Source organism: Pseudophryne corroboree, chromosome 5 (genome assembly GCF_028390025.1).
Source record: "Pseudophryne corroboree isolate aPseCor3 chromosome 5, aPseCor3.hap2, whole genome shotgun sequence".
Taxonomy (NCBI): domain Eukaryota; kingdom Metazoa; phylum Chordata; class Amphibia; order Anura; family Myobatrachidae; genus Pseudophryne; species Pseudophryne corroboree.
In genome coordinates this window covers 576,201,702-576,226,299 of record NC_086448.1, presented here as the reverse complement: position 1 = coordinate 576,226,299, position 24,598 = coordinate 576,201,702, and the positions used below count along the sequence as shown (strand labels likewise).

The window sequence follows — 24,598 nt, the reverse complement described above, 5'->3', positions numbered from 1 at the left end:
GGAGATTGGTCGGTGCCGATGCAGCCAGCAAAAAGGAATGCTTGGTATGTAAAGGCCCTATTGTAATCTCTGCTGGTTTGCTAACAGGGTAATGCTGGACTACTCCTGTTACTCCCACGGCTGGAATTGTCCTACCAGTGGTCCTCATGCCCACTGTCGAATTTATCACTGATTTGGCCGCCCCTGTGTCTACAAGAAAGTTTAATGATTTACCAGCTACATTGATTGCAATTTCTGGTTCACTTCCAAGACTTGCAATCAATTTTACTGGCTGCAGATTACAGGTATGGCCACACCCCTATTGGGTATGGTGACCTCCCTGAATCCCGCTGGCAGCAACTACTTGTGAGGGAGTTAGCTGGGAACTACCAGAGGTTTGCCAATCTCTGTTTGGGGGGTATCTTTTTGTTTCCCCTGCATGTGGCTCATAACTCCGTTTCTGCGGACCTTGCTCCCAATGTCGTGTGTCGTGTCGTTGTCTAGGGGGTTGGTATGAGTTTCGTACATTCTTTACTCTACAATCTCGTGCCATGTGTCCCTGTTTATGACAAGAATAACAAGTAACCACACTTGACTTACCCACAGGGTTTGGTGATACAAACAAAGGCTGCCTTGTGGTCAGGGCCTGTATACTTACGGCCATTAACTTATCACTTTGTTGTTCCCTGTGTCTGGTGATGTTCCTATCGTGATCAATAGCAGCCTCTCTCAAAGTAGCCACAGACAGACCTCGCCAACATGGTTGTGTGGTCTGTACCCTAGTCTTTAATGATTCTTTTAAACCATCCATCAGTACCGATACTGCTACTTCTCGATGGTTTATGTTTGTTTTAATGTCCTCTATGCCTGTGTATTTTGCCATTTCTGATAATGCTCTGTGAAAATACTCTGCAGCTGTCTCTGACTCCTTCTGTTTAATGGAGAATATCTTGTTCCATCTGACTACCGCTGGGAAATACTCTTTTAACTGTAAGTTTATTCTTTTTACATTGTCTTTGTTGTACACATCTGTAAGAGGTACATCCTGATCTAATCCACAATCAGCTAAAAATTGAGTTGCGTCAACATTGGAGGGTAAACATGCTCTCAGCAATATCTGCCAGTCTTTATTGTTGGGCTCTACAGTGTTACCTAAGTCTCTGATGTATTTTTGACTGGCAACTAAATCTTTTCTAGGGTCAGGGAATTCAGACACGATGGTCCTTAATTCCATTCTGGAAAATGGGCTATACATGGCAATGTTCCTCACAGGGGTGACCCCTGTTGTGTCAGTTTTCCCATTTGGAACAGCTATTACCCTAACAGGATTAACTCTAACAACATCACTCTGTGTGGGTTCTACAGCCTGTGGTGAAATGGCTTCAGCATAGTGTATGGTGCCGTACTTACCTGTAGACACGACCTCACCTATCCCTCCGCTAGGGGCCTTTGTTACTAATCTCGTGGGTGGAGCTGTGCCTACTGTGGTCTCTGCTATGGTGGCTGCTAGAGAGAGCGCTGAAATTGTTGCCGATTCGTCTTCTTGATCACACTCCTGAGGAAAGTTCAAAACAGGGTACAACTTGCACGGGTTAATACTTGCATTGGTTAATTGGTTAACATTATCTTTAACATTTATACAGTTGCTAAGTGTTTGTGTGTTACACCTTAGTGCGTCATTCTCCGCAACCAATTTCTCTCCTGATATGTATGGTGGCGGTGGGGCCGTGGCTATCAGTTTTCTGATTGAGCCAGATCCCGCCGCCTGAGCCAATCCTCTCTGTATGTCACCTTCCTGCTGCCACAACTGCAAATAATCGTAATGTTTGATTCGTCTCTTTGTTGATTTAATGAGACATATCCTTCTCCTTAAATTCGTTAACACCTCTGTGCTGAAGCTACCTACTCTTGGGAATTTCTCCCCGTCATGTACTGTCATTCTCTCCCATTCATCACATAAAGCTTCTGTGTGACTTCCGTATTTCTCACACATTACATACCTTGCCGACCCAATTGGTCGGTTCACTGAATCAACCCGAACCGAGGTTGATCGCCCCCTACCTGAACAAGTGGCCCCCATAGTTCGAAGGTGTTGCTTTATTTAACCAACCCTTACGCAAACCAAATGTCCAAAAATAGGCTGACGGTGGCGGTTTACCGAGTACCCCACTCACTCGCCCACGCCGACCAATACGACCTGATCACACCGATATGGTGCTGGCGTACTCGACCTAGGGCCCCTGCGACCTGAACCTCTATTTACTGGAACCTGTGAGGGTGCTCCGAAGAACACTTACTCTTTCCAGTAACTATTGGTTGCTGGATAGTTCCTGAGTGAGCAGCGAACTTCCCTTAAAATAAAAAAAATTACACAAATCACGTTAGAATGTACAAATAGCGTTTATGACCTTCGTACACAAATAGTACCGGTCAGGTTTACTAATGCACACAATTACGTGCGGTACAATCGTTTAGTACACAAGCAACTAATCTTATGTACTGAGCGACCAGTGGAATCGAAAATTACGGCTGCGAATTCCTTCAGCCAGAGCTTATATGGCCTATATGGGTGTTGCACCAACCCTTTCTTGGTGTTGTGCCTGTGGACTGTATAGCGGACTTCCTTGTCTGCTGTACCTGAACCTGTTGGTCTGCTATGACCTCCTGGTCTGTTACAGTATGACCTCCTGGTCTGCTACACTCTAATGCTCAAATTGTATATTTAACCAGGGATGCCTCCCTAGCCACCATGTACGTCACTTACACGCATGTACCTCACGAGTACTCGACTTTTCTTGTGGTTCAACCTGTAAAATTGTATACAACACACTCACTCACCACATGTACACTTTTGTTTCTATTTCTATTTCTGCGCAGAAATGTCTCTTTAGACCAGATGTGTTACAAACTAGGAGAAGGATCTATTAATTTAAATTTGGAATTAAAAAAAAATTTTGTGCGATTTATCGCCTGGCGTTATTTACCGCGTGGCGCTACTTATCGCGTTGAGAGGAGAGAAAAAAAAACTTGTGATTTGAGTTACGTGGGCGTACCCGTACGCTCCGTTGCGTAATATACGCTGCGTACGTCGGCCCTTGGATTGCGTACGCAAGTCTCAGTCTTTTGTTAGAGACACGTGTACGCAAAGCAAAGATCCACCGTAACACAATTTATACGTTTATCAACTATAGAGCTGGCAAACAGGAGAGTGACATACGAAAATACACCAATGAAAAGGAAATGCAGATATATATGTGTGCGTGCGTGTGTACGCAAGACAGAAAAATAAACAGTTTTAAAAAGACACTATTGTTTTGTTCTTACCTCCGGTTCCCGGATTCCTTCAGCACCCTTTACTAAGAGAAGCAGACGCTTATCCAAACAGCACTACGAGGAATATGATCTCCCGCCCTTTGCTGCTGGATAATGTCTGCTGAAATTACCTAGTGCAGATATGTGAAGGACAGGACGAGCCGCCAATTGATAAAGCTAAATATTTATCGTATATAATACCCTTTATGAGGTCTAAGAACACTGTACGCTATTTACGTATGAAGTACCGTAAGGGTACGCTAGTTGCGTAACAATCGCTTTGCCGTGATCGAGACGCTCAAGCGTCACGTTCACTCACGGCCAAGAGATCACAGGCAGGCACGTTATTGGCTGTTAACTAAAGTAATGATTCGCTATAGCGTAGCGAACGCTCGGGACCACGAGGAGATCACCCGCGGCGCTGACGCTCACTATATTAAACCTTTGTATCTAAACCATAAACAGTGTATTGTGCAGTAAAACCTTAGTGTAATATTAGAGAGTAAATGCAACACAGTATAACCTTATTACCTTAAAAGCTGTTTGAGCGTCACCGACGCTCTGAGAATACTTAATACTATAAGAAACACACAGATACCGTGCTCAGGGTCCAACGCCTAAAATATATATTATGAATGCTATACTTGCAAAAGAGTTAAACACAATACAAGTCATACACTACAATATAACATAGACTACCTAACCAGATAACTACACAAGAAATACAATACAATACAATTTAAGGGAAAAATGAGTGAGAAAGAGAAGGAGAGAGAGAGAGAGAGAAATTGAGAGAGAGATTGGCCCACAATAACAAGAAGATCAATATAGCTGCGGAGAAACACTTACGCACAAGGGGAAACGATCGCATGCGCCTCGATATCCAGCTCCCGATTATCAGCAATGAGAACCGTTGAAGAGAGTGAACTGGATATGGTCGGCCTGCCTATTTATGCTCCACACACAATACAATTCAATGGTCCCTACAATCTCATTGTTCATTGGACACAGGAATTCGGCTTCGCATTATAACAAAAGGTCATAGGTTGATTCATACAGGTGGGCTGTGACTATTTCCAACTGCTCAGGTGGGAGGGAAACTGGGTTTCCCGCCGCATGGGTAATAAAGTGCAAATAAAGTAAATGTTCATAAACTTCTTATGTCCATAACTATTCGCACGAGCGATTGATCTGCTTCAAACCAACACCGGAATATTTCTAATTAAATATTCTTCCGATGGATACTAAACACCACTGTATTACTCCTGTCTGACCCTTCGTATCAAACAAAGAGGGATTTCTCTGTTCATGAACATTCTATATTAACCAAACTTTCAGAATCTATCAAAGGGACCATGATCTACAAAATACATTATTAGTGAAAATATGTAATGATTGAGTCGCACGCTACGATCGCATAAACTCTACCGTAAATACGCATACCATGCGCCTGCGGGTGCCCGCGACTGTGAGTATGCGCACGTACGGGAGAGCGTACGCATGCGCAGCACGGACCTGTGTGAGGTGCAAATATGGTAGTGTGCATAGAGATATTTTTCTGACTTTGACAATTTTATATATATATCCTTCTTGCAAATCTCTTGGAATCTTCTCACTATCCTTGACAGGAAGTGAGGTCATTACTTGTTGGACCATGTGTTAGATCCTCACACTGCTCACATGTATAAATAGGATACCTGTTCACTACTGACTATATCCCCATGATGAAGTCATACTGCTGACGAAACGCTTTGGGACTGTTGTACCTGAGACCTCCTTATGGACAGATAAGCTTTTTTAACTCAAATTTCCTGTACGTTTGCACTTTTACCAATATTGGATTTTTATGGAAAACAGGATGTATCCGATTGTACATACAGATTGATAAGCTTGAATCTTGTTATATTCTGTACGCTTGCAATTTTACTATTTTATACCTTCTATGTTTTATGTTGTATTAAAATTTTGTGAAAAACCCCAATAATCCCTGCTGGTGGATTTTTACCATTGAGGATTTGCTTATCCTTAGGAGGTTTTTTAGATACAACTATTTCTATTTTTTTATGGTGAAATATGCTTTAAAACTGTACGCGCTATAATATTTCTGTTCTATTTCTTTTTACATATGTGCACTGGTCATGAGACCGAAGAAAGTGTATATATCAGATAAGTGATGTCCATACATTACCACTTGATTCACTTCATATCAATTTTTTTTAAAAACACTAAATAGGCGCCCTTATCTTCACTAGTTTCATATATATATATATATATATATATATATATATATATATAAAGGAAGCTGTTAAAATACTGCTAGTTGGGATCCCGGTGGTCACAATGCCAATGCTGGAATCCCGACTAGTGGTTAAATGCCGCCACCGGGATACCGGCGACACAGCCTATTCTCCCGCTGTGGGTGTCCACGAATCCCATAGAGGGAGAATAGAACCTGTGGCGAGCGCAGCGATCCATCGTGCCGCAATGAGCTTTCTCGCCCCGCTGCCGGCATTACGTCTGAGGGGATCCCGCTGTCGGGATCATGACAGCCGGGATCCCGTCCACCTGCATTTTATATTGATCCCATATATAACATGCATGAATACGGTAAGCATAGTAACAGATACATGGGTACAGTTAATCATGAAAATAAATAATGGATGCAATTACACAATAGCAGCATGAGACCGTAATATAAAACTGTTTTTTTGCACATATTGACCTGAACTAAATACAGCTAAAGACTGCAAGTAACTGAGGTTTACTGTGCCTTTACAGTGATAAAACTTTATCTGCCCTTTTTGTTTAGTCTTGTACCATCTGTCCCTTTTAAAAGTTTGTGTTTAGCAAATAGAAATGGTAGATGTACTCATAAACAATTACCACAATACAACATATTATCTGATATTCGTCTAACATCATTTTCCAAGCTACTTTACAAGTAGCTATTTTTTATTGCATCTCTATCTGATCTGATCACTGCCAGTCTGCAAATAAATATGATGTTATTGTCGATGATATGATGGGAAGAAATCACTCTCGAATTTCACTGTTGGAAATACACAACATGTTTTGAGAAAGTTTTGAGTAGATTAGTTTTTGCATTCATTTCAGATAATGTTATGATTAACAGAATAATTTCGCTTTCAGCCTACCTTCCCTCCTTTATTATTTTGTTAGCTAAACACTTTTGTCATAGATCAGGCCAGTTGTGACAAACAATTGTAACACAACAAAAATAGAAAATAACATGATGAAGATGATTACTAAGCACAGCTGACCTGAAGGACAGCAGCTTTTAGGGGACAGGAAACCTCTCTTGTGTAATTTGTTATTTTAACATAGTAGCTCCTAACCTTGTCAATTTAAAAATCCATTACCCTGCTTGCCCATGCCTTTGAAGGGAGTAATTAGAGCAAACAGGAATAGTAGAGAATAAACAATACAAAATATCCACCAACCGCATTTAAAAAAATTACATTTGTTAACACAAAAGTTGAACCAACAATTAGGACATACTGTAGCTAACAGTACAGTAGAGCACAAGAGAGCATAAAAGAAAAAAATACTACAAAAATCTCTGTTTCCCTCTGTACTATTTCTCTGAATCTAAAAAGCTTCAAGAAGTCAAAACATTGATTATAATATCAGTATCTTTCTATGAATAAATAGTTTGAATGTTTTGAAAGCATAATTAAAATTTAAGGCATTGATGATTGATGCATACAAAATTATTATTGATGGTTGGTACAGTATCCCTTGATTCTGGTCATTACCTGTTACCATGTTTTTGCACTTGCTCTGTAAAGTCTCACATAAAGATAGTATTATTATTATTATTATTATTATTATTATTATTATTATTAAAACAGCAAATATAGGATATTATCATAGACAGGCTGCGTAATTGTCTTGTCTTTTTTTGTCTTTTGTTAGACATATACGTATTCATACTGGGGAGAAACCTTTTAAATGTGATGAATGTGGAAAGAGCTTCACGGTTAAATCAACACTGGATTCCCATGTGAAAACCCATGCAGGTTAGTAAACAAGCATGTTACTGCGTTGTATATGACACAGAGCGGGATGTCTTACAAGGATAAACCTATTTTTCTTTTTTAAATCATGACACTTTTTAATTTTGTATTTAATCTTAGAACTTATAGGAGGAATAAGTGATAAACTGGTTTTCCACAGTACTGCTTCCTGAGGTGTTTGCAAGAGGTTTAATAAAAGAACAAGGCAATGTTTGTCAGGCATGGTGACACTGTCAGCGTCCGGAGTCTTACCGGTACGCTAGGGCCGCGGGGCTGGCTTCTCTGGCGGTGTGCGGGCAGCGGCGGAGGTGGGCTGCTGCGCCGGGTCCGTGGGCAGCAGTGGCGGTGGTGAGGGGGTCCGCTCGTGGCGGCGGGATGCCGCTACAGCGGGTCGCTCTTGCTGAGCCGTTGCTAGGAGACCAGAGGCAGTGAGCAATGTGGCTTTGCAGAAAGGTCTGCATTACTGGGTGCCGCCATGTTGGAGACCAAGTTTTAAGCATAGTTCCTGTTTCCTGTTTCTTCCAGCCAATCCAGGGGAAGCTCTCCCTATAAAAGGGGGCTGGTTTAGGACAGGGATGCCAGTGCTTCAAGTTACAACCCTGTTGTAGGTGCTTTAGCCTGTGCTCCCAGGATCCTTGTCGTATTCTGGTTATTCCTGATCCTGCTTGGTCGGTTCTCTGTTGCTGCTGCAGTTCTGCCGTTCCTAACCTGCTACTGCCTGTGGAAGCGCTCCTGGAAAACCCGGTCCAGTAAGACTCTTTGGGCACAGTCGTCCCCGGGTCTTTTGCCCCGTCTTTCAAGCCATACTCCACAGATCTACGTCTCCAGCCACGTCTTTGTACCACCGACCACAACCTGCAGATTCTTATCTTCAGCCTCATCCTCCAAACCACAGTCCACAGTCCTTGTCTCCAGCCACATCTTCAACTACCATCCACAGTTCCACAGTTCATCATCTACAGTCTCGTCTTGCTAATCACAGTCCACAGTTCTTTACCTCCAGCCACGTCTTTTAACCACTATCCACAGTTCCGCAGTTCATTATTCACAACCTCGTCTTTCAAGCCACAACCTGCAGTTCTTTATCCGCAACTACGTTCTTTAACCATCGTGCTCCAGCCACAGTTCTCTACCTCAGCTCTGTACATAATAAATACTATTCATTGACTCTCAACCCCGCCTACGTTCTTTATTGCTCCGTGTCCCATGCGAAGGAACTATATCCAACCCCCTCATCTTGTTCACCCACAGCCAACTACCTCCTCGGGAAGTCTCAGCTGCCGGATCCTCAAACTTTGCTAGGCGTGACAGATACAAGTCGAACTTTAAAAGATATTTTGAAACATGCAAGACTTGAACATTGCATGATGGAAAAAAATAGTAAAGAGCTCAGAAGTAGGGTTGCAGCTTGGACAAAGTCTTGAAAGTCTGTGAGAAGTATTCAGTGGGGATGACAACTGGTCGCAAGTAAGACATGGTGGGTGTGTTAAAGAAACATTTAAAAAAAACTATCCAGGCGTAAAGCAATTTAGTTATAAGCAGGGCTTAAAGTGCTCCTAGAGAAGTGGTGGAACTCATCTTCCCCACCCCACTACCCTCACTTTAGGCAGAGCTACTCTGGAGAGATACCATCCTCCTCTGTCTCTATAACGCCTCCCCCCATGTCTCTATAACGCCATCCCCTGTGTCTCTATGAATCCATCCTACTGCATCTCTCTAGGACCATGCTCCTGCATCTCTCCAGCTCAGACCCCTGCGTTTCCCCAGCACCGTCCCCATAATTATATCAAGCGCCATCTCACGAGTTCCATCCTCCTGCCTTTTTTCATCACTCCTACATTTCTCCAATACCATCCCCCCTGCATCTCTCCAGGACCATGCCCCTGCATCTCTCCAGCTCACCACCTCACCTCTCTTCAGCTCAGCCCCCTGTGTATCTCCAGCAGCATCCTCCATGCTTATATCCAATACCTCCAGCTCACCCCTTGCGTCTCTCTAATGTATTCAGAGCCATCCCCCTGCATCTCCCCCCCCTACATGTCTTCATGACCATGTTCCTTTCAAGTGCTATCCCCCTGCATTTTTTCAACACCCCTCCCCCCTCACGTGTCTTCATGACCATGTTCCTGTGTCTCTCCAGCTCAGCCCTTTGCATCTCTTCAGCGCTATCACCCACTCTTATTTCAAGTGCTATCCCCTGTGCCTCTACAGCACCATCCCCTGTGTACCTACAATGCCAACCTCCTTTGTCTCCCCAGGACCATTTTCCTGCATCTCTTAAGTTCACATTTGTGCATCTTTCCTGTTCAACCCTCTGCATCTCTCTAGTACCATCCCCCATGTTTCTATCCAGAGCCGTCCCCTGTATCTTTCAAGCGCCATCCTACAAGTGGAGCAGGACCATTGATCCGCCAATATCTGCAGAGGGGTTGGTGGCTGCAGCTCAACAAACTAGTACCACCCGCATCACTATTGATGTAGGGCGTGGGGCAGGCTTTCTGTTGGACTTCTCTGAGAAGAGAAGTCCCTTGCCTAACTCGGGCACTCCCTGTGCAGGGCCACGGTGGAGATGTAACTAGACTTGCATACTATTACAGGTAACAGAATGCAGTTCCTCCCTTTTTTGACCCATTTTAACCCATAGTTATAAGTGACCTTCCATATAGAGATATCATGATTCAAAGAGGATAAATAATATATTCATCAGAGAAACACCAGCTGCAGCTCTTAGTTACATTAAACAGAATACACAATACAAGTTTTCCCCAGCACACCAAGTGGTATTAGCAACTAGATTTGAACACTACATGGTTGGTAGAAAATTCAGAGAGCTTAGTGACATATATTTGTAAAGATATGGTTAAGCCATCGTCAACTTCAGTTTTTGTTTTTTACTTTTTTAACTATTTGTAATCTTTTCCTGACATAAGCATGCACGGATCTCACTGATCTGTGCATGCTTCTGTCAAACTCTCCAGGCAAAAGCTGGTCTATTGTTTTTGCGACTTTTGGTAATGTTTTTGGTCCGAGTTGTAAACTCACATCCTATTACATTGCCAGACTAGTATGTGTGCAATGGTAAAACATCTGGATACGAGTTTTGGGATTGCAGGAAACATGCGAGTTTGCATGTTCTTGCACTCTTACATTTGCAAGATTGGCAAAACGTGTGAGTATACTGGTAAACTCATATTTTTTGCTAAATTGCATCCCATTACATTTGGCACAATGTGTCTATATCTTAGAGCTGCTATCAGGCTAAGCACACCTGGCAGGAACCTACCTGCAGCATCTTCCTAACATACATGGTACAGAAGGGGCTGCAGGAAGACAGTCTTCCTGCAGCTCAGGCTCAGGAAGGCTGAGCCTTCCTTTCTCTCCCCTTTCTCTCCCCTTGGTTATAGACAATGCCAGGTTGTGGCTGTGATCTGCAATAATATTGAGATCACTCACCAGCCTGGGCTGACTGCACTGAAGCAGCCCTGCATTCTCCCACTCCCAGCCAGCAGTGAGTCATGGTCGCCCACCCCCTGCTGCTATCTATTCACCAACCTTAGCTTTTTACCTTTTTTGTTACATTACAACCTGTAATTTATTTTTATTTTTTTAATCTGAATTTGATGTGATGGATGTGCACAAAATAGTCTAAGTTGGTTAAGTGAAATGAGAAAAATGTATATAAAAAATGTATATAAAAAATAATTTTTATAGATAAAAATTTGAAAATTGTCATGTGCATATGTATTCACCCTTTTTGCTATGAAGCCCCTCAAAAGTTCTGGTGCAATCAATTACCTTCAGAAGTTACGTAATAAGTGAAATGAAGTCCACCTGTGTGCAATCTAAGTGTCACATGACCTGTCGGTATAAACACACCTTTTCTGAAAGGCCCCAGAGGCTGCAACACAACTAAACAAGAGGCATCACACCATGAAGACCAAGGAGCTCTCCAAACAAGTCAGGGTCAAAGTTGTTGAGAAGTACAGGTCAGGGTTGGGTTATAAAAAAAATATCCAAATCTTTGATGATCCCCGGAGCACCATCAAATCCATCATCTTCAAATGGAAAGAACATGGTACCACAACAAACCTGCCAAGAGAGGGCCGGCCACCAACACTCACAGACCAAGCAAGGAGTGCATTAATCAGAGAGGCAGCACAGAGACCGAAGGCAACCCTGAAGGAGCTGCAGAGTTCCACAGCAGAGAGTGGTGTATCTGCGTATGTGACCACAATAAGCCATACAATAAGCCATACACTCCATAGAGCTGGGCTTTATGTAAGAGTGGCCTGAAAAAAAACTTTACTTGGTGTTAAAAATAAGAAGGCACATTTTGAGTTTGCCAAAAGGCATTTGGACGACTCCCCAAATGTATGGAGGAAGGTGCTCTGGTCAGATGAGACTGAAATTGAACTTTTCAGCCGCCAAGGAAAACACTATGTCTTGCGCAAACCCAACACATCCCATCACCCCAAGAACACCATCCCCACAGTGAATTGAGAATCTGTGGTCAGACTTGAAGATTGCTGATCACGAGCGGAAACCATCCAACATGAAGGAGCTGGAGCAATTTTGCCTTGAGGAATGGGCAAAAATCCCAGTGGCAAGATGTGGCACAGGGAGACTTACCAAAAGTGACTTGCAGCTGTAATTGCCGCAAAAGGTGGCTCTACAAAGTACTGACTTTAGGTAGGTGAATAGTTATGCACGCTGAAGTTTTCTGTTATTTTGTCCTATTTGTTGTTTGCTTCACAATAAAAAATATCTTCAAAATCGTAGGCATGTTCTGTGAATGAAATGATGCAAACCTTCAAACAGTCCATTTTAATTCCAGGTTGTGAGGCAACAAAACATGAAAAATGCAAAGGGGGATGAATACTTTAGCAAGTCACTGTGAACAAGAGCAATTTAACCCTTTTTCAGTATAATTTTATTAACAAATTTGCATATTTGTTCATAAAGCTCTGGTTTTAATATAATAAGTTGTTTATAGAGCAGCCTTGAGCAACTTACAGTGGTGTGAAAAAATATTTGCCACCTTCATGATTTCTTCTGTTTTTGCAATTGTCACACTTAATTGTCTTTGATCTACAAACAAAATTGAATATACTGTAAAACAAAGATGACTTGAGTAAACACAAAATACAGTTTTTAAATGATAATTTCATTTATTGAAGAAAAAAGCATTATTCAATTGATCTTGTGTAAAAAAGCAATTGGCTAAATTACTCATTCAACCACTGAATCAAGTGGGTGCAATTAGATTGGACACAATCAGGCTTGATTACTGCAAGCCCTGTTACATCTAAACATAATATCAGTAGGACCTTACCAGTAATGTACAATTGGCTAAGCTGTTTCAACAAGTATGCTGTGATCAAAAGAAATTCCTGAAAAGATGCAAAATTTACTGAAATATATCAGTCTGTAAAGGCTTACAAAGCCATCTCTAATTCTCTAATACTCTAGGATTTCAGCAAATCAAAGTGAGAGCTATTTTTTCCAAAAGGAGAAATCTTGGAACAGTGGTGAATCTTCCCAGGAGTGGCCATGGTACAAAAATGAGCTAATTGAGGAATCTTCCAGGAAGTCACAACCGAAGCCAGACGAACATGTAAGGAACTGCAGGCCTTGTTTGCCCCAGTTAATGTCACCACTCATGATTCCACCATAAGAAAGAAAATGAACAAAAATAGTGTGCATGGACAGTTGCAAGGCAAAAACCACTGCTAACCAAGTGAAACATAATGGCTTGTCTCAAATTTGCCAATAAACACATTGATAACCCCCAAGCCTTATGGGCCAATGTTCTTATGAACTTTTGGAAGGCATGGGGTCCTGTTACATCTCGCATTAAGCTTACACAACATTCCATACTAGGCACTTCATACTGTACCAACAGTCAAACATGGTGATAGTGTGATTGTGTGCGGATGCTTTGTTGCTTCAGGACCTTGCCATAATTCTTGTAGTCATGAATTCTGCTCTCTACCAGAAAATTTTGATGAATCTCCAGACATCAGTCCATGATCTGAAGCTCAAGCACAATCAGCTCAAGCACAATGCAGCAAGACAATGATCCAAAGCACAAGCGCAAGTCCACTTCTGAATCACTCATAAGAAACAAAATAAAGGTTTTGTAGTAGTCTAGACGGGTTGGGTTCACGTGACCGGCGTTTTGGGGCCGAGCGCAATGAAGACCCTTGTGGGCTCGCTACGTTTGCCATACAGCGGGCTCGGTGGCTCGTTGCACTCGCCACAGGTTCTATTCCCAATCTGTGGGTGTCGTGGACACCCACAAATGGGAATAGTCCCTGTTAGTCGGCATGCCGACTGTTGGGTTAACAATCAGTTGGGATCCCGACATCGGTATAGTGTCTCCTGACCGCCGGTCACATACCTACATCCCGTCTAGACAAAGTCTTGACTTAGACCACATGCTATCTACTGACCGGGAGAGGAGTACCCGATTCCGAGGTAGGAGCAGCGGCAGGAGTGGGGAGAACTTAGAGAAATTGAACGGGGACTCAGGAGCTCCACTGCAACGTGACCGCTGTCGTCCCTGGCCAGGCGCGCCCCCAAGCATCTAAAAACTGTATTTTGTGTTGAATTAAAAAAAAAATTGCCTTAAATTCAATTTTGTTTGAAGATCTGAAACAATTAAGTGTGACAAATATGCAGAAATAGAAGAAACCAGGAAGGAGGAGAAAAAAAACTTTTTTACACCACTGTATGCAGGCATGTACTGTAGTGAGAAAAACCCACCTCATCCTCCGTTACTGAGAGTTGGAAAAAGGATTGTGAGAAAGGGAACAGATTAAGGGAGAGTTTGTTCAAAATAAAGGTAATGGGTAAGGGGAGTAAGAGTTGAGCTGTTAAATAAGGACTGTGTCATTGAGTATTAGTTAAAAGAGAGGATAAGTGGTGAGAAATATACTTTATTCATTTTAAAGTGGCTAATATCTATGTGACTTTCTTCAGAGGAGATAAGCTGTGTGAGAATGTTTTTGGTGTGACTTCTTTGTTTCATGTGCCAGGGATGGAATAACAATAGATTTGAGTACTTAATTGTAAGTGAGGCTTTTTAATTGAGTCCTGTGGTTTTGTAATAACAAATTACCAAGCAGCAGAGCAGCTATAAAATTATAACCAGTGTTCGTTTATATTATGAAGATTTTTGTATGAGCAGACAGATTTTGTGACAGTAATATTAGTCATTTGGAGAAAAGTGCTTATGATAACAAATACAGATTGAGTATACCTAATCCAAAATGCTTGGGACCAGAAGTATTTTGGATATCGGATTTTTCTGTATTTTGGAATAATTGCATACCATAATGAGATATCATGGCGATGGGATCCAAGTCTAAGCACAGAATGCATCTATGTTTCATATACACCTTATACACACAGCCTGAAGGTAATTTTAGCCAGCATTTTTAATAACTTTGTGCATTAAACAAAGTGTGTGTACATTCACACAATTCATTTGTTTCATATATACCTTATACACACAACCTGAAGGTAATTTAATACAATCTTTTTAATAACTTTGTGTATTAAACAAAGTTTGTGTACATTGAGCCATCAAAAAACAAAGGTCACTGTTTCAGTCTCACTCAAAAATTCTGTATTTCGGAATATTCCATATTTCGGAATATTTGGATATGGGATACTCAACCTGTATTATTATTACTGTAAGTGCAGGTAAGTACTTGGCAATTGACTCTTTGTTCCTTTTCAGTGTTTATGCTTCAAATACTTATTTGTGGTATATTATACTGCTTATTTGTGCTAATATACCAATTGTATTTTGACATATGTTGAACTAATGTGCCTTACAACAATCTTCAGCACCATGTTCCCTCAGCAGTCTTTGTGATATTATTTAATGATCTGCAGTGGGGAATCAGTAGGTTTGTGTAATGGAAATAAATTGTTGCATGTTGTTCTCTGCTGCTGTTTGAGCCTGTCATACTGTATGATGGTATGTAATGCCGCTTCCTGGCCATTAATGCCCTGCTGTGCCATGCTGTCTTGCTTGGTTATGCCGTCCGCTGCCCCCTTGTGTCTGTAATGCAGAGTTCAAGTGTTTTTGTGTTCAGCACAGATGTATTTGTTTTTGTTTGTTGCACTAGTACTGTATGTTGAGACCAATATAAATTTATCTAATTTGAATTTGAGTTTCTGTGATGTAGTTAAATAAAATGAATCATTTGTTAGGATCGATACAAGCACAATAACACAGTACTGAGAATAGAAAGATCTGAAAATTATTATCTGGCATTATTGATTTTATTTCATTACATGCCTTCACACAAGACAAACACTGGGGGACAAAATGAGCCTCAGTTTAATGAAGTAGAGGCCCAAAATGTTTTTAGAATATAGCTTTCAAGTTTTCTAGACAGAACCTGAAGCAAACCTCTGATACAAACATTGGAACCAAGGTCAAAGAGGTGGAACGATAATTAAAGATCATATTGAACAAATTCTGAGAAAACCATGTTTATAAAGACCATTTAAGGAATAATCTGAGGTCACTGAGCGGAGTGCGTTTTTGTTAGAGAAGAAACCCCTTTTTTTCTTTTTTTTTAAAGGGCCTAGATTATACAGAATAATATGTAATTAACCATGTATTTGCTGTTTCTTGTGCCTAAGGATATATTATTTACAATGCGGCTTTTTGTTTAAATTGAAATTAGAAGACAATATGCATATGACTTGTGTGGCTAGCTTCACTAAATGCCAGACACCAAATAATTATGTTACTGATATATCCTTTAATATGTGGTATATTACATGGGATCAGTATAAGATCCCGGGCGTCAGGAGATTGACTTCGGGATCCCGTTGGCGAGCGCAGCGTATCCCCTAATGGCTTGCTGCACTCACCACACTTCAGGCCCGGTGGACCACCACCCAAGTGGGGGAACTAGCCGGTGGTTGGGACTCAGGCCGCCGGTATTCCAGCTGGTGTCGGGATTCCGGCGTTGGTATCCTAACCGCCGGGATCCCAACCGGCGGTCAATTGACTGCCTCCCTATTACACACCTTACCTTTCCCTAATGAACACTGAAGTTATGACTTTAGACCTTGCTGTTTATATAAATATTTATTATATATCTTCATACATATGTTAACATCACTTGTGTTTTTTTTTTAAATCAAGATGGGTGTGTTCCGAATTTATGAAATTCGAGTCTGGTTGTAGGAAAATTGGCATTAAAAGGCTGTGGTATGCTCTGCACTTTCCTGAGATCTACAGATCACCACCTGAATGAGAGGACACAGGAGCCTGAATCAGAGGAACAACAGCTGCTTATTGATGCAGGGGCATCTTAGCAGTGTATGTCCCTGGGCAAAGCAATGCACTGGGGCCCCTACCCATCCTCTGGCAGTAGTTGTGGGAAGTGCTATCAGCGGCATCTTTGATGTCCCGCAGGGTGTTTTACAGTATCTTCCGCTCAGCATGTTGGACCTGGAACAGTCATTTCTGCTGATTACTCGTTTACTGCACAGATGGAGGGAGATGGACCGAGAGAGAGAACACTAAACTGTAGAAGGGGGCATTGGGCTGAATAAAGCTGATCCAGTACATGACTTCCAGGGTGTTAGGGGGTGTTTAATACGCAGAGGAGGGGTGGATAGTGGAGTGGGCTTAATATTAATTATTTTCTTGTGGGATGGCAGCTTGCTTGACTGCAGATATCTCCAGTTCCGGGAAATAGATTTCTTAGCTGTTAATGGGATAAAAACAACTACAGACGTCCACCTTTTATTGGGGACTTGGGGATCAGAGTTCAGGGGCCAGAGCAATCCTCCAACAAAAATATAAAACTGCATATCAGGCGTGTGGAGCTAGAGCAGGGACCAGCTGCTTGAAGACTGATATCTCTGGTTCTGGGCATAGTAGAGACAAGCTGCCAGTGTGCACCGAAAGGGGAGAGTCCCAGCTTTTGGAGCATAACCTCAGGAAAACTTTGTCAGACAGAATCCGAAATATCTGACTGGAAAGAGCAATTAACAGGCTTGGATGGAGATCACTGCTTTGAAGTCGGATATCTCCGGTTCTCCAGGGTGGGTGGTCTTCTGTTTGCCGGTGGCCGGGCTCCCTATTACCAGCATACGGCGCCTGAATCCCGACCGCCAGCATACCGACATCTTTTCTCCCTCTTGAGGATCCACGACCCCCCTGGAGGGAGAATAGATAGCGTGGCGTACCACCGTGCCCGCAAGGGGCTCATTTGCGCTCGCCCAGCTGTTGGTATGCCGGCGGTCGGGATTCCGGCGCCGGTATGCTGGTCGCCGGGAGCCCGGCCGCCGGCATACCCTACTAAACCCCTCCAGGGCAACTGCCCACTGAGCCCATACGAATAGACGGCCTAAGTGTGCACAGTTATATCTCAAAGCATTATCTGCTGGCAAGGTCATATATATGTTCCGCTTCAGTTGTTATGACTATAAGGGGGTAATTCAGACCTGATCACTGCTGTGCGTTTTCGCACAGCGGGCGATCAGGTCTGTACTGCGCATGTGTATGCACCACAATGCGCCGGCACGTTGGACGACTGCACCGGGCATTGGTGCATGGCGATGGGATGGTGTGAAAAAAGCAATTGCACTGGCGATTGCGTGATGACTGACAGGAAGAGGCTGTTTGTGGGTGGCAACTGACCATTTTGTAGGAGTGTCCGGGAAAACGCAGGAGGGACCAGGCGTTTGGAGGGAGGGTTTCTGACATCCACTTCAGCCCCAATCATCGCAGCGGCTGAGTAAGTCCTGTGCTGAGCAGAGACTGCACAAACTCATGTTTGTGTAGTTCTCCAACAAATGCGATCGCACACATGCACACAGCAATTACCCTCTTTCTGCAGGCGGCGACTACCTGATCGCAAGGATGCAAAAAACACACCCTAGCGATCAGGTCTGAATTACCCCCTAAGTGTGCTAACTGGGTATCCTGGTTCATCCTACTTTGGCGCTAACTGTGCTGAGTTTGTATATTCGTCACATTCTTGCATGAGTTTCCTTCAGGTACACTAGTGGTTCAGGTACTCTAGTGGCTCCCCCCCAAAAAAAATAAAAAATGCCTTCCTGTGTATATGTATGTATGTACATGTGGTAGGGAATATAGATTTTTAGCTCCACTGGGGCAGGGACTGATGTGAATGGCCAAAGAGTTTATACTTTGTAAAGATAATCTGCAGATCGGGCCAATATTTGCACAATATAGGTTAAATTTAAGGATCTTATGCAGGATTTTCTGTGCAGTATCATGTAAACATCAACCTTATGCTAATTACTGACCTACCTAGGGAAACTGGTTTATTGATTTCCCTGTTGCATCAAATAGAGTTGTCAAAAGATAAGATTTTAATGTTGACATGATACATGTTAACCATGCTGGTTTTATTGTGGAATGCAGTTATTTTTTAGTATTGGCCACACGCATGTACTGTATCTTTCATGTTTATTGTGTTTACAGCTATAACTTGTTTTCTTTGCAACTTGCCAGTCAGTCTTTTATAAGACTAAAATAACAGTGCAGACATCATTTGGAGAAGTGTTGGTTTCCCACATTCCTCAATTTTTGTATATGTAATGTTACTATAGTAAATAAATATATATTGTGTTTAGACCATTTAAATATGACAACTTTACAATAAGTACCTATCCATGTTTTCACAGGTCAAAAACTGTTCAGTTGTCACGTCTGCACCAATTCATTCTCCACTAAGGGTAGCCTAAAAGTGCACATGCGTCTGCACACTGGGGCAAAGCCATTTAAGTGTCCACACTGTGATATGCGTTTCCGAACATCGGGGCGTAGGAAGACTCACATACAGTGTCATTATAAATCTGATTCTAAAAAGGCCCGGAAACATGTTGTTCGTCGACATCTTTCTCAAACTGCAATACTGGCTCCCAGTTCTACATCCAGCACGGTGGAAACTCTTCCAGCTATAAATCTACTGAATTCATCTGCAACAGAGCCAGGTGTCTTCATTACAAACAGCTCTGTTCTTTCCAGCCAGTTTGATCAAAGTTTGCTCCAGCAGGGACTAGTTGGACAAGCAATCCTTCCTGCGTCTGTCTCGGGTGAGTATACCATTTTCATGTTTTGTTCTTTGACTTCATGTGACAGTGCTTTAATGACTGACACTTATCTAGCAATTGTCAAGCATATCTACATTGGCTGTGCAGCCACCGGATTCTCTAGATTTTACTAAAGGAAGGGCTAAGCCCTGCCATTGGCAGCACTAGGTGCAAGTCATGTACTGCATCTTACAGACAGTGTAATTGCTGCCGATACAGATGTGTCCTCATACATCTAGCCTCAATATGCTAAGCAGCGTGAGATGCCAGGTGCGAGTGAGCCACCGGGTCCTGTGCAACTCTGCAAGAGTCAATTACATCTCAGGACGCACCAGGAGACTGTCATGATTAATTTCAGCTAACCTCACTTTCTAACACCCTGACGCCTTACTGCTGTCCTCTTTCTAACACTCTGCAGCTTTTCTCACTAACTTAACACTGATTTCTCACTTCTATCCCTCATTTGTGTGATGCCTGGGTGGTATGGCTGGGGTGGTTTGGGGGTGCTGTGCGCCCCAGCGGCGAACCCGTATAATGTTAGGTACCCCTTGATGAAGTCTTAGGACGAAATGCGTTGGGTTTCCCTCACTGTGACCTCCAGCACCTTAAGATAAGATATACCTCCATTTTTTACTTGTGTATATGAAAGAAAAGGTATTTTAAACAAAAAACAAGATTCTCCATACACGCGAATATAGTGTAACTTACGGTCTGTTTATCTTTCTAATTTTTTATATTTTTGTGTATGTTTTATTATGTCTCTAATAAAATACATTTGTTAAACTTTTAAATTGAATATACCTTTTAATATAACTTATTGTTATATTAACACCAGTGGTCGCTAGCTACCCCCATCCTATTTTTCATAGATATACAAGTGTTGCATATCAAATAAAGCAACACAGTCTACTGGTGCGGACTGGACACATCGTGTTGCGACTAAGATGCACTTTCAGCAACATAGATGACCGATGGTAACAGAGTCTCACGGAACCTGGCGTGCTGAAAGGGGCTGTTTGGCAATATGTTTTTTTGGGTGCAGCCTGAGTGCTAATATTGCTGTAATACTGTGAATAGCTTTCAGCAATATTTCTGTTCTGTAGAAGAATAGAAATTCAGCCAATCACGTGCATTTGTCGATTGTCATCCTCTTCATACTGTAGTTTTTTCTAGGTGTCATAAACCTGCAAGTGATCGTCTTCCAAACAGTTGCATACAATATGCATCTTTTTGGTGCTCAGCAATGGAACGTATTATGTCCTGAAGTCAGACTTACATGCTCCCAAGCAGGTTTACGTGTGACAGTCAGCCTGGCTAAGGATGCTGCACAGTCAGGATGCAAACGAAATTTTGGTTTACATGAACAGTAGAAAAATAGTGTAAAGGGCAACTAAAAATGGCCCAATGGGCCTAATACAAAGTTGTATGAAAAGCGTGCCACCCCTTCCTACAGTAAATTTGTCCAGACCCTTCAGATTTGCCACCCTCCTCCCCTGCAGCACAACGTGGTTTTGCCATGGTGCTGGATTAATACTCTTTCTTCTGAGGCGCCAAGTGACGGTTTGACTGTGGTTTTAATTCTGCACAGATGCATTTGCTGTCATTAGCAGTCAGGTCATGTACTTTTAAGTGTAAACTTGGTTATCCAAAAATTGGTTTGTGATTTGTATTTTGATGTTTTGTATGTATGTTTTATGATTTTACAGCTGGTGGGGATTTAACAGTCTCCTTATCAGAATGTAGTTTGGCCACTCTGGAAGGAATTCAGTTACAGCTTGCTGCCAACTTGGTTGGACAGAATGTACAGATCTCTGGAATAGATGCTACAAGCATCAACAATATAACACTACAGGTGACTGTATTTCAGTAAACTTAACCATAAATAAGTTGAATATCTCCTATGAAATATTTAATGTATTCTTTCTTATTTTTGGTTTACCAGATTGATCCCAGCATTTTACAACAAACTCTACAGCACAGCAGCATTATACCTCAGACACTCCCTGGGGACCTCGGTGCAGTACAGACTACCAACAGTCTGCAAACAAGTGAGAATCCTGTGCCAGCTAATGTTGTACTTCAGCCTATAGCAAGCTTGTCTCTTCAGCCTGCCACAACTTCTTCCTCTAACCTATCTATTACACCTATCTCTGAACAAGAATCAGTGCTGACTTCGAGCAGTGCAAGTAAATCCTTTTTCTTCTGTATTTTAATTAATGTAACTGTGTATTCCTGTGCCTTCCCAGACAATTGGAATAGGGAGTATATTTTGAACCAGTCTAGCAAAGCAAATAATTCAGTGCACAGAATTAGTGGCATACTTTGATGCCAAGAACCAGCTTGGGTCAAATTTACCGCACCCGTCTGCTTTAGTTTGAAAAAGTCAACACAGACCACAGCCCAACTGGTTAGACACCAACATTCATTTTCCCACAGCAACTTTCATACTTCTAAATATCTTCCCAATTTACAAATTACAGCAAACAATACCCACTGTAGCTAACAATGATCATATCTGCAAGCAATCTACATTTCTGTAAACCATTATCTCCAACTATGGGGGGTATCTAATGAGCCGCGATACCGCAGTTTCACAATAAATGATCAAATGTGATAATTCTGTATCCTATTAGCGGCGATAAGTAACCGCCGATAAGACTCCATATGATTTAACGCAGATTTCTCTTCACCATCTCAGATCTGGGGATAAGAAGTGCAAAATCCCTATTTTAAACTTAAAAAAGTCAGGATTTGGCTCAGAACCCCTGGGACACTCACATGAATGACTAATTAGGTACTTAGAAGTTTTAATTATTTTTAATTGGCCAATAACTACGTAATTTTTGAGGTCAAACAATGCAAAGTGATGGAAATTGGGGTACAAGGTATGGGACGCTTTATTGGGGTGCTTTATGAATGGGACAAGTGTTTTTAGGCTTGCAGGTGGGAGTAGTCAGTCCTTTTCCACTTTTTTTTTTAAATTAAAGGTCCCTAAATTGACCCAAATATGTGCTTATACACAGTTTTATGTACCCCAAATTTAATGAGAGCACATATTTTGCATTAAAAAAATAGCTTTCTATAATTTTTTAGCATTTAAAAGAAATAAATGCATATAACAGCCATTTGACGCCATATAAAATCACCAGTTAGTTATATTATGGCCACTAATAGACTTCTGTAATGTCTTTCAATATTAGTTTGGCATTTTTGGGGTACAGGCAAATTTTCCCTGCTTTAACCTGCTTCTCCGTGTGCATGTGCAGATGGATGTGGATCATAGAGTCGCACACACTTAGGTCGACAGTCATTAGGTCGACCACTATTGGTCGACAGTGACTAGGTTGACACCTGAAATAGGTCGACACATGCATTGGGTCGACATGAACAAGGTCGACATGAGTTTTTTGGAGAGAAAACATTGGTGTCATTTCCTTCGTAAAATGACTGGGGACCCCAATTAGTGCACCGTGTCCCCTCGCCATGCTTCGTGCATGGTGCCTCGCTCCACTACAGATGCGCTGGGCACAGGTTACTATTCCCAATCGTATTCCGAATCGTAGTCCATGTGGATCGTATAGTATGAAAAAGTTTAAAAAAATAGAAAAAGTGAGAAACTCATGTCGACATTTTTCCATGTCGACCTAATGCATGTCAACCAATAGTGGTCAGCCTAATGACTGTTGACCTAAGTGTGGTCGACCTAGAGACCAGATACCGTGCAGATTTAAGTTCAGGTCATATAGTTGCTGCTCTCATAATGACTTCAAAGACAGGCGTGTTATTTGTATGGACAGATTTTAAGTGCTGTTGTTGCACAATATCACTTCATCATTTAAAAATAAAAAACTGTGTTAGGTTAATTTTTCTTTCTGCAGCGGGGTACACTGGTATTCCACAGGGAATAACACCTGGTTGTAGAGTTGGATCTTGATCCGAGGCACCAACAGGCTAAAGCTTTGACTGTTCCCAGGATGCACTTCACCGCCTCCTCTATTTTCCCGCCTCCAGGCACTGGAGCTCAGTTTATAATTTGGTGCCTGCAGGCAGCTAACAGGATGGGCTGCTCTAAGCAGCCCTAAAAAAAGCTTTTTTGAGAAGAAAGAAGACTTCAAGGGCCGCAGCACAGGCACTAGATGCTATATGTCACTGACATATCGTGCTGAGGCTCCATTACCTCCCCCAGCGGTGCTGTATACTCCCGCGCCCTGGTTGCCAGGTACTTACAGCGGAGGCGCTCCGGTCTCATCAGGCACACATACCGCTGCTGCTCTCCTGGATCACGTGGCCGCACGTTAGGGAGGGGGTAAGAAGGACCACCAGGTGGGACACGCTGAAATCGCGATCTGCCTGCGGTCTCCGGAGACGGACCACGCCGCTGGCATGGACACTGTGGCCGTGCAGGGATCCCACTATATCCACCAGGGCAAGGAGCACAGGTCGGATTTACTAAAATCTGTTTCACATAGGCTCCATAGTACCCGGTGGTGAAGTCCAGCAGAGGGGATAAGGTGCTGACCTGTAGCCCCTCTCCCAGCCACAGGCGCCATCTACAGCGGATGTTCCCGCCCTGGAGCTGCATCTCTCTCTCTCCCTCACTCCCTGTCAGAGTTTGGACGCCATTACATAGAGCTGCGCTGATTCTGGGACTGCTGAGTCTCCTCTGTAAAGCCGCCTGTATCATCAGCGCTGTGCATTTACTGGACACTTAAGTATTCTACGTGTCATTTAGACAGCGTTAGTTAAGAACAAGTGCATAACTATGAATATTATGTGATATACATCCAGTGATTACGGCGCATTGTTATATCTGTATACATACATAGCTGTATTGCTAGTCCAGTGCAGTTTTATTGTTATATGTAATAATTTCTGCATTGTATCTGTGACTGTGTGCCTATAGCTGCTGTGTGGTTTCCATTCTGTGTATCTCACACATATTGCTATCACTATATTCTGTACCCTGAGAGGGGCTAAGTGCGTCAGAGTCCCATATATTGTATAGTTTTCCACAGGATATACTGTTTTGTATTTTTCTCTGTGTTTGTCACCTCATACTGCTTAAATCCTCTGTTTGTGCTCTGCATTTGCAGTCACATAACACTGGGGTTTTTTGTCCGGTACTGTGTTTGTCTGGCTATATTGTACTGTCACGGCCTAAGGCTACGTTC

At 42.4% G+C, this 24,598-nt stretch overlaps 1 protein-coding gene across 7 annotated transcripts in view; it reads left to right on the top strand.

The window, feature by feature from the left end:
* ZNF236 (zinc finger protein 236) overlaps positions 1 to 24,598 on the top strand; it is a 531,150-nt gene that overhangs the window by 345,440 nt on the left and 161,112 nt on the right. For 6 of the 7 annotated variants that reach the window (XM_063923335.1, XM_063923337.1, XM_063923334.1 and 3 more), the window contains exons 22-25: positions 7,228 to 7,331; positions 19,020 to 19,430; positions 21,134 to 21,279; positions 21,370 to 21,613. In XM_063923335.1, coding sequence (XP_063779405.1) covers positions 7,228 to 7,331; positions 19,020 to 19,430; positions 21,134 to 21,279; positions 21,370 to 21,613 — 905 coding nt within the window. The remainder of the gene's footprint in view (positions 1 to 7,227; positions 7,332 to 19,019; positions 19,431 to 21,133; positions 21,280 to 21,369; positions 21,614 to 24,598) is intronic. The other variant, XM_063923339.1, reaches the window with a different exon arrangement.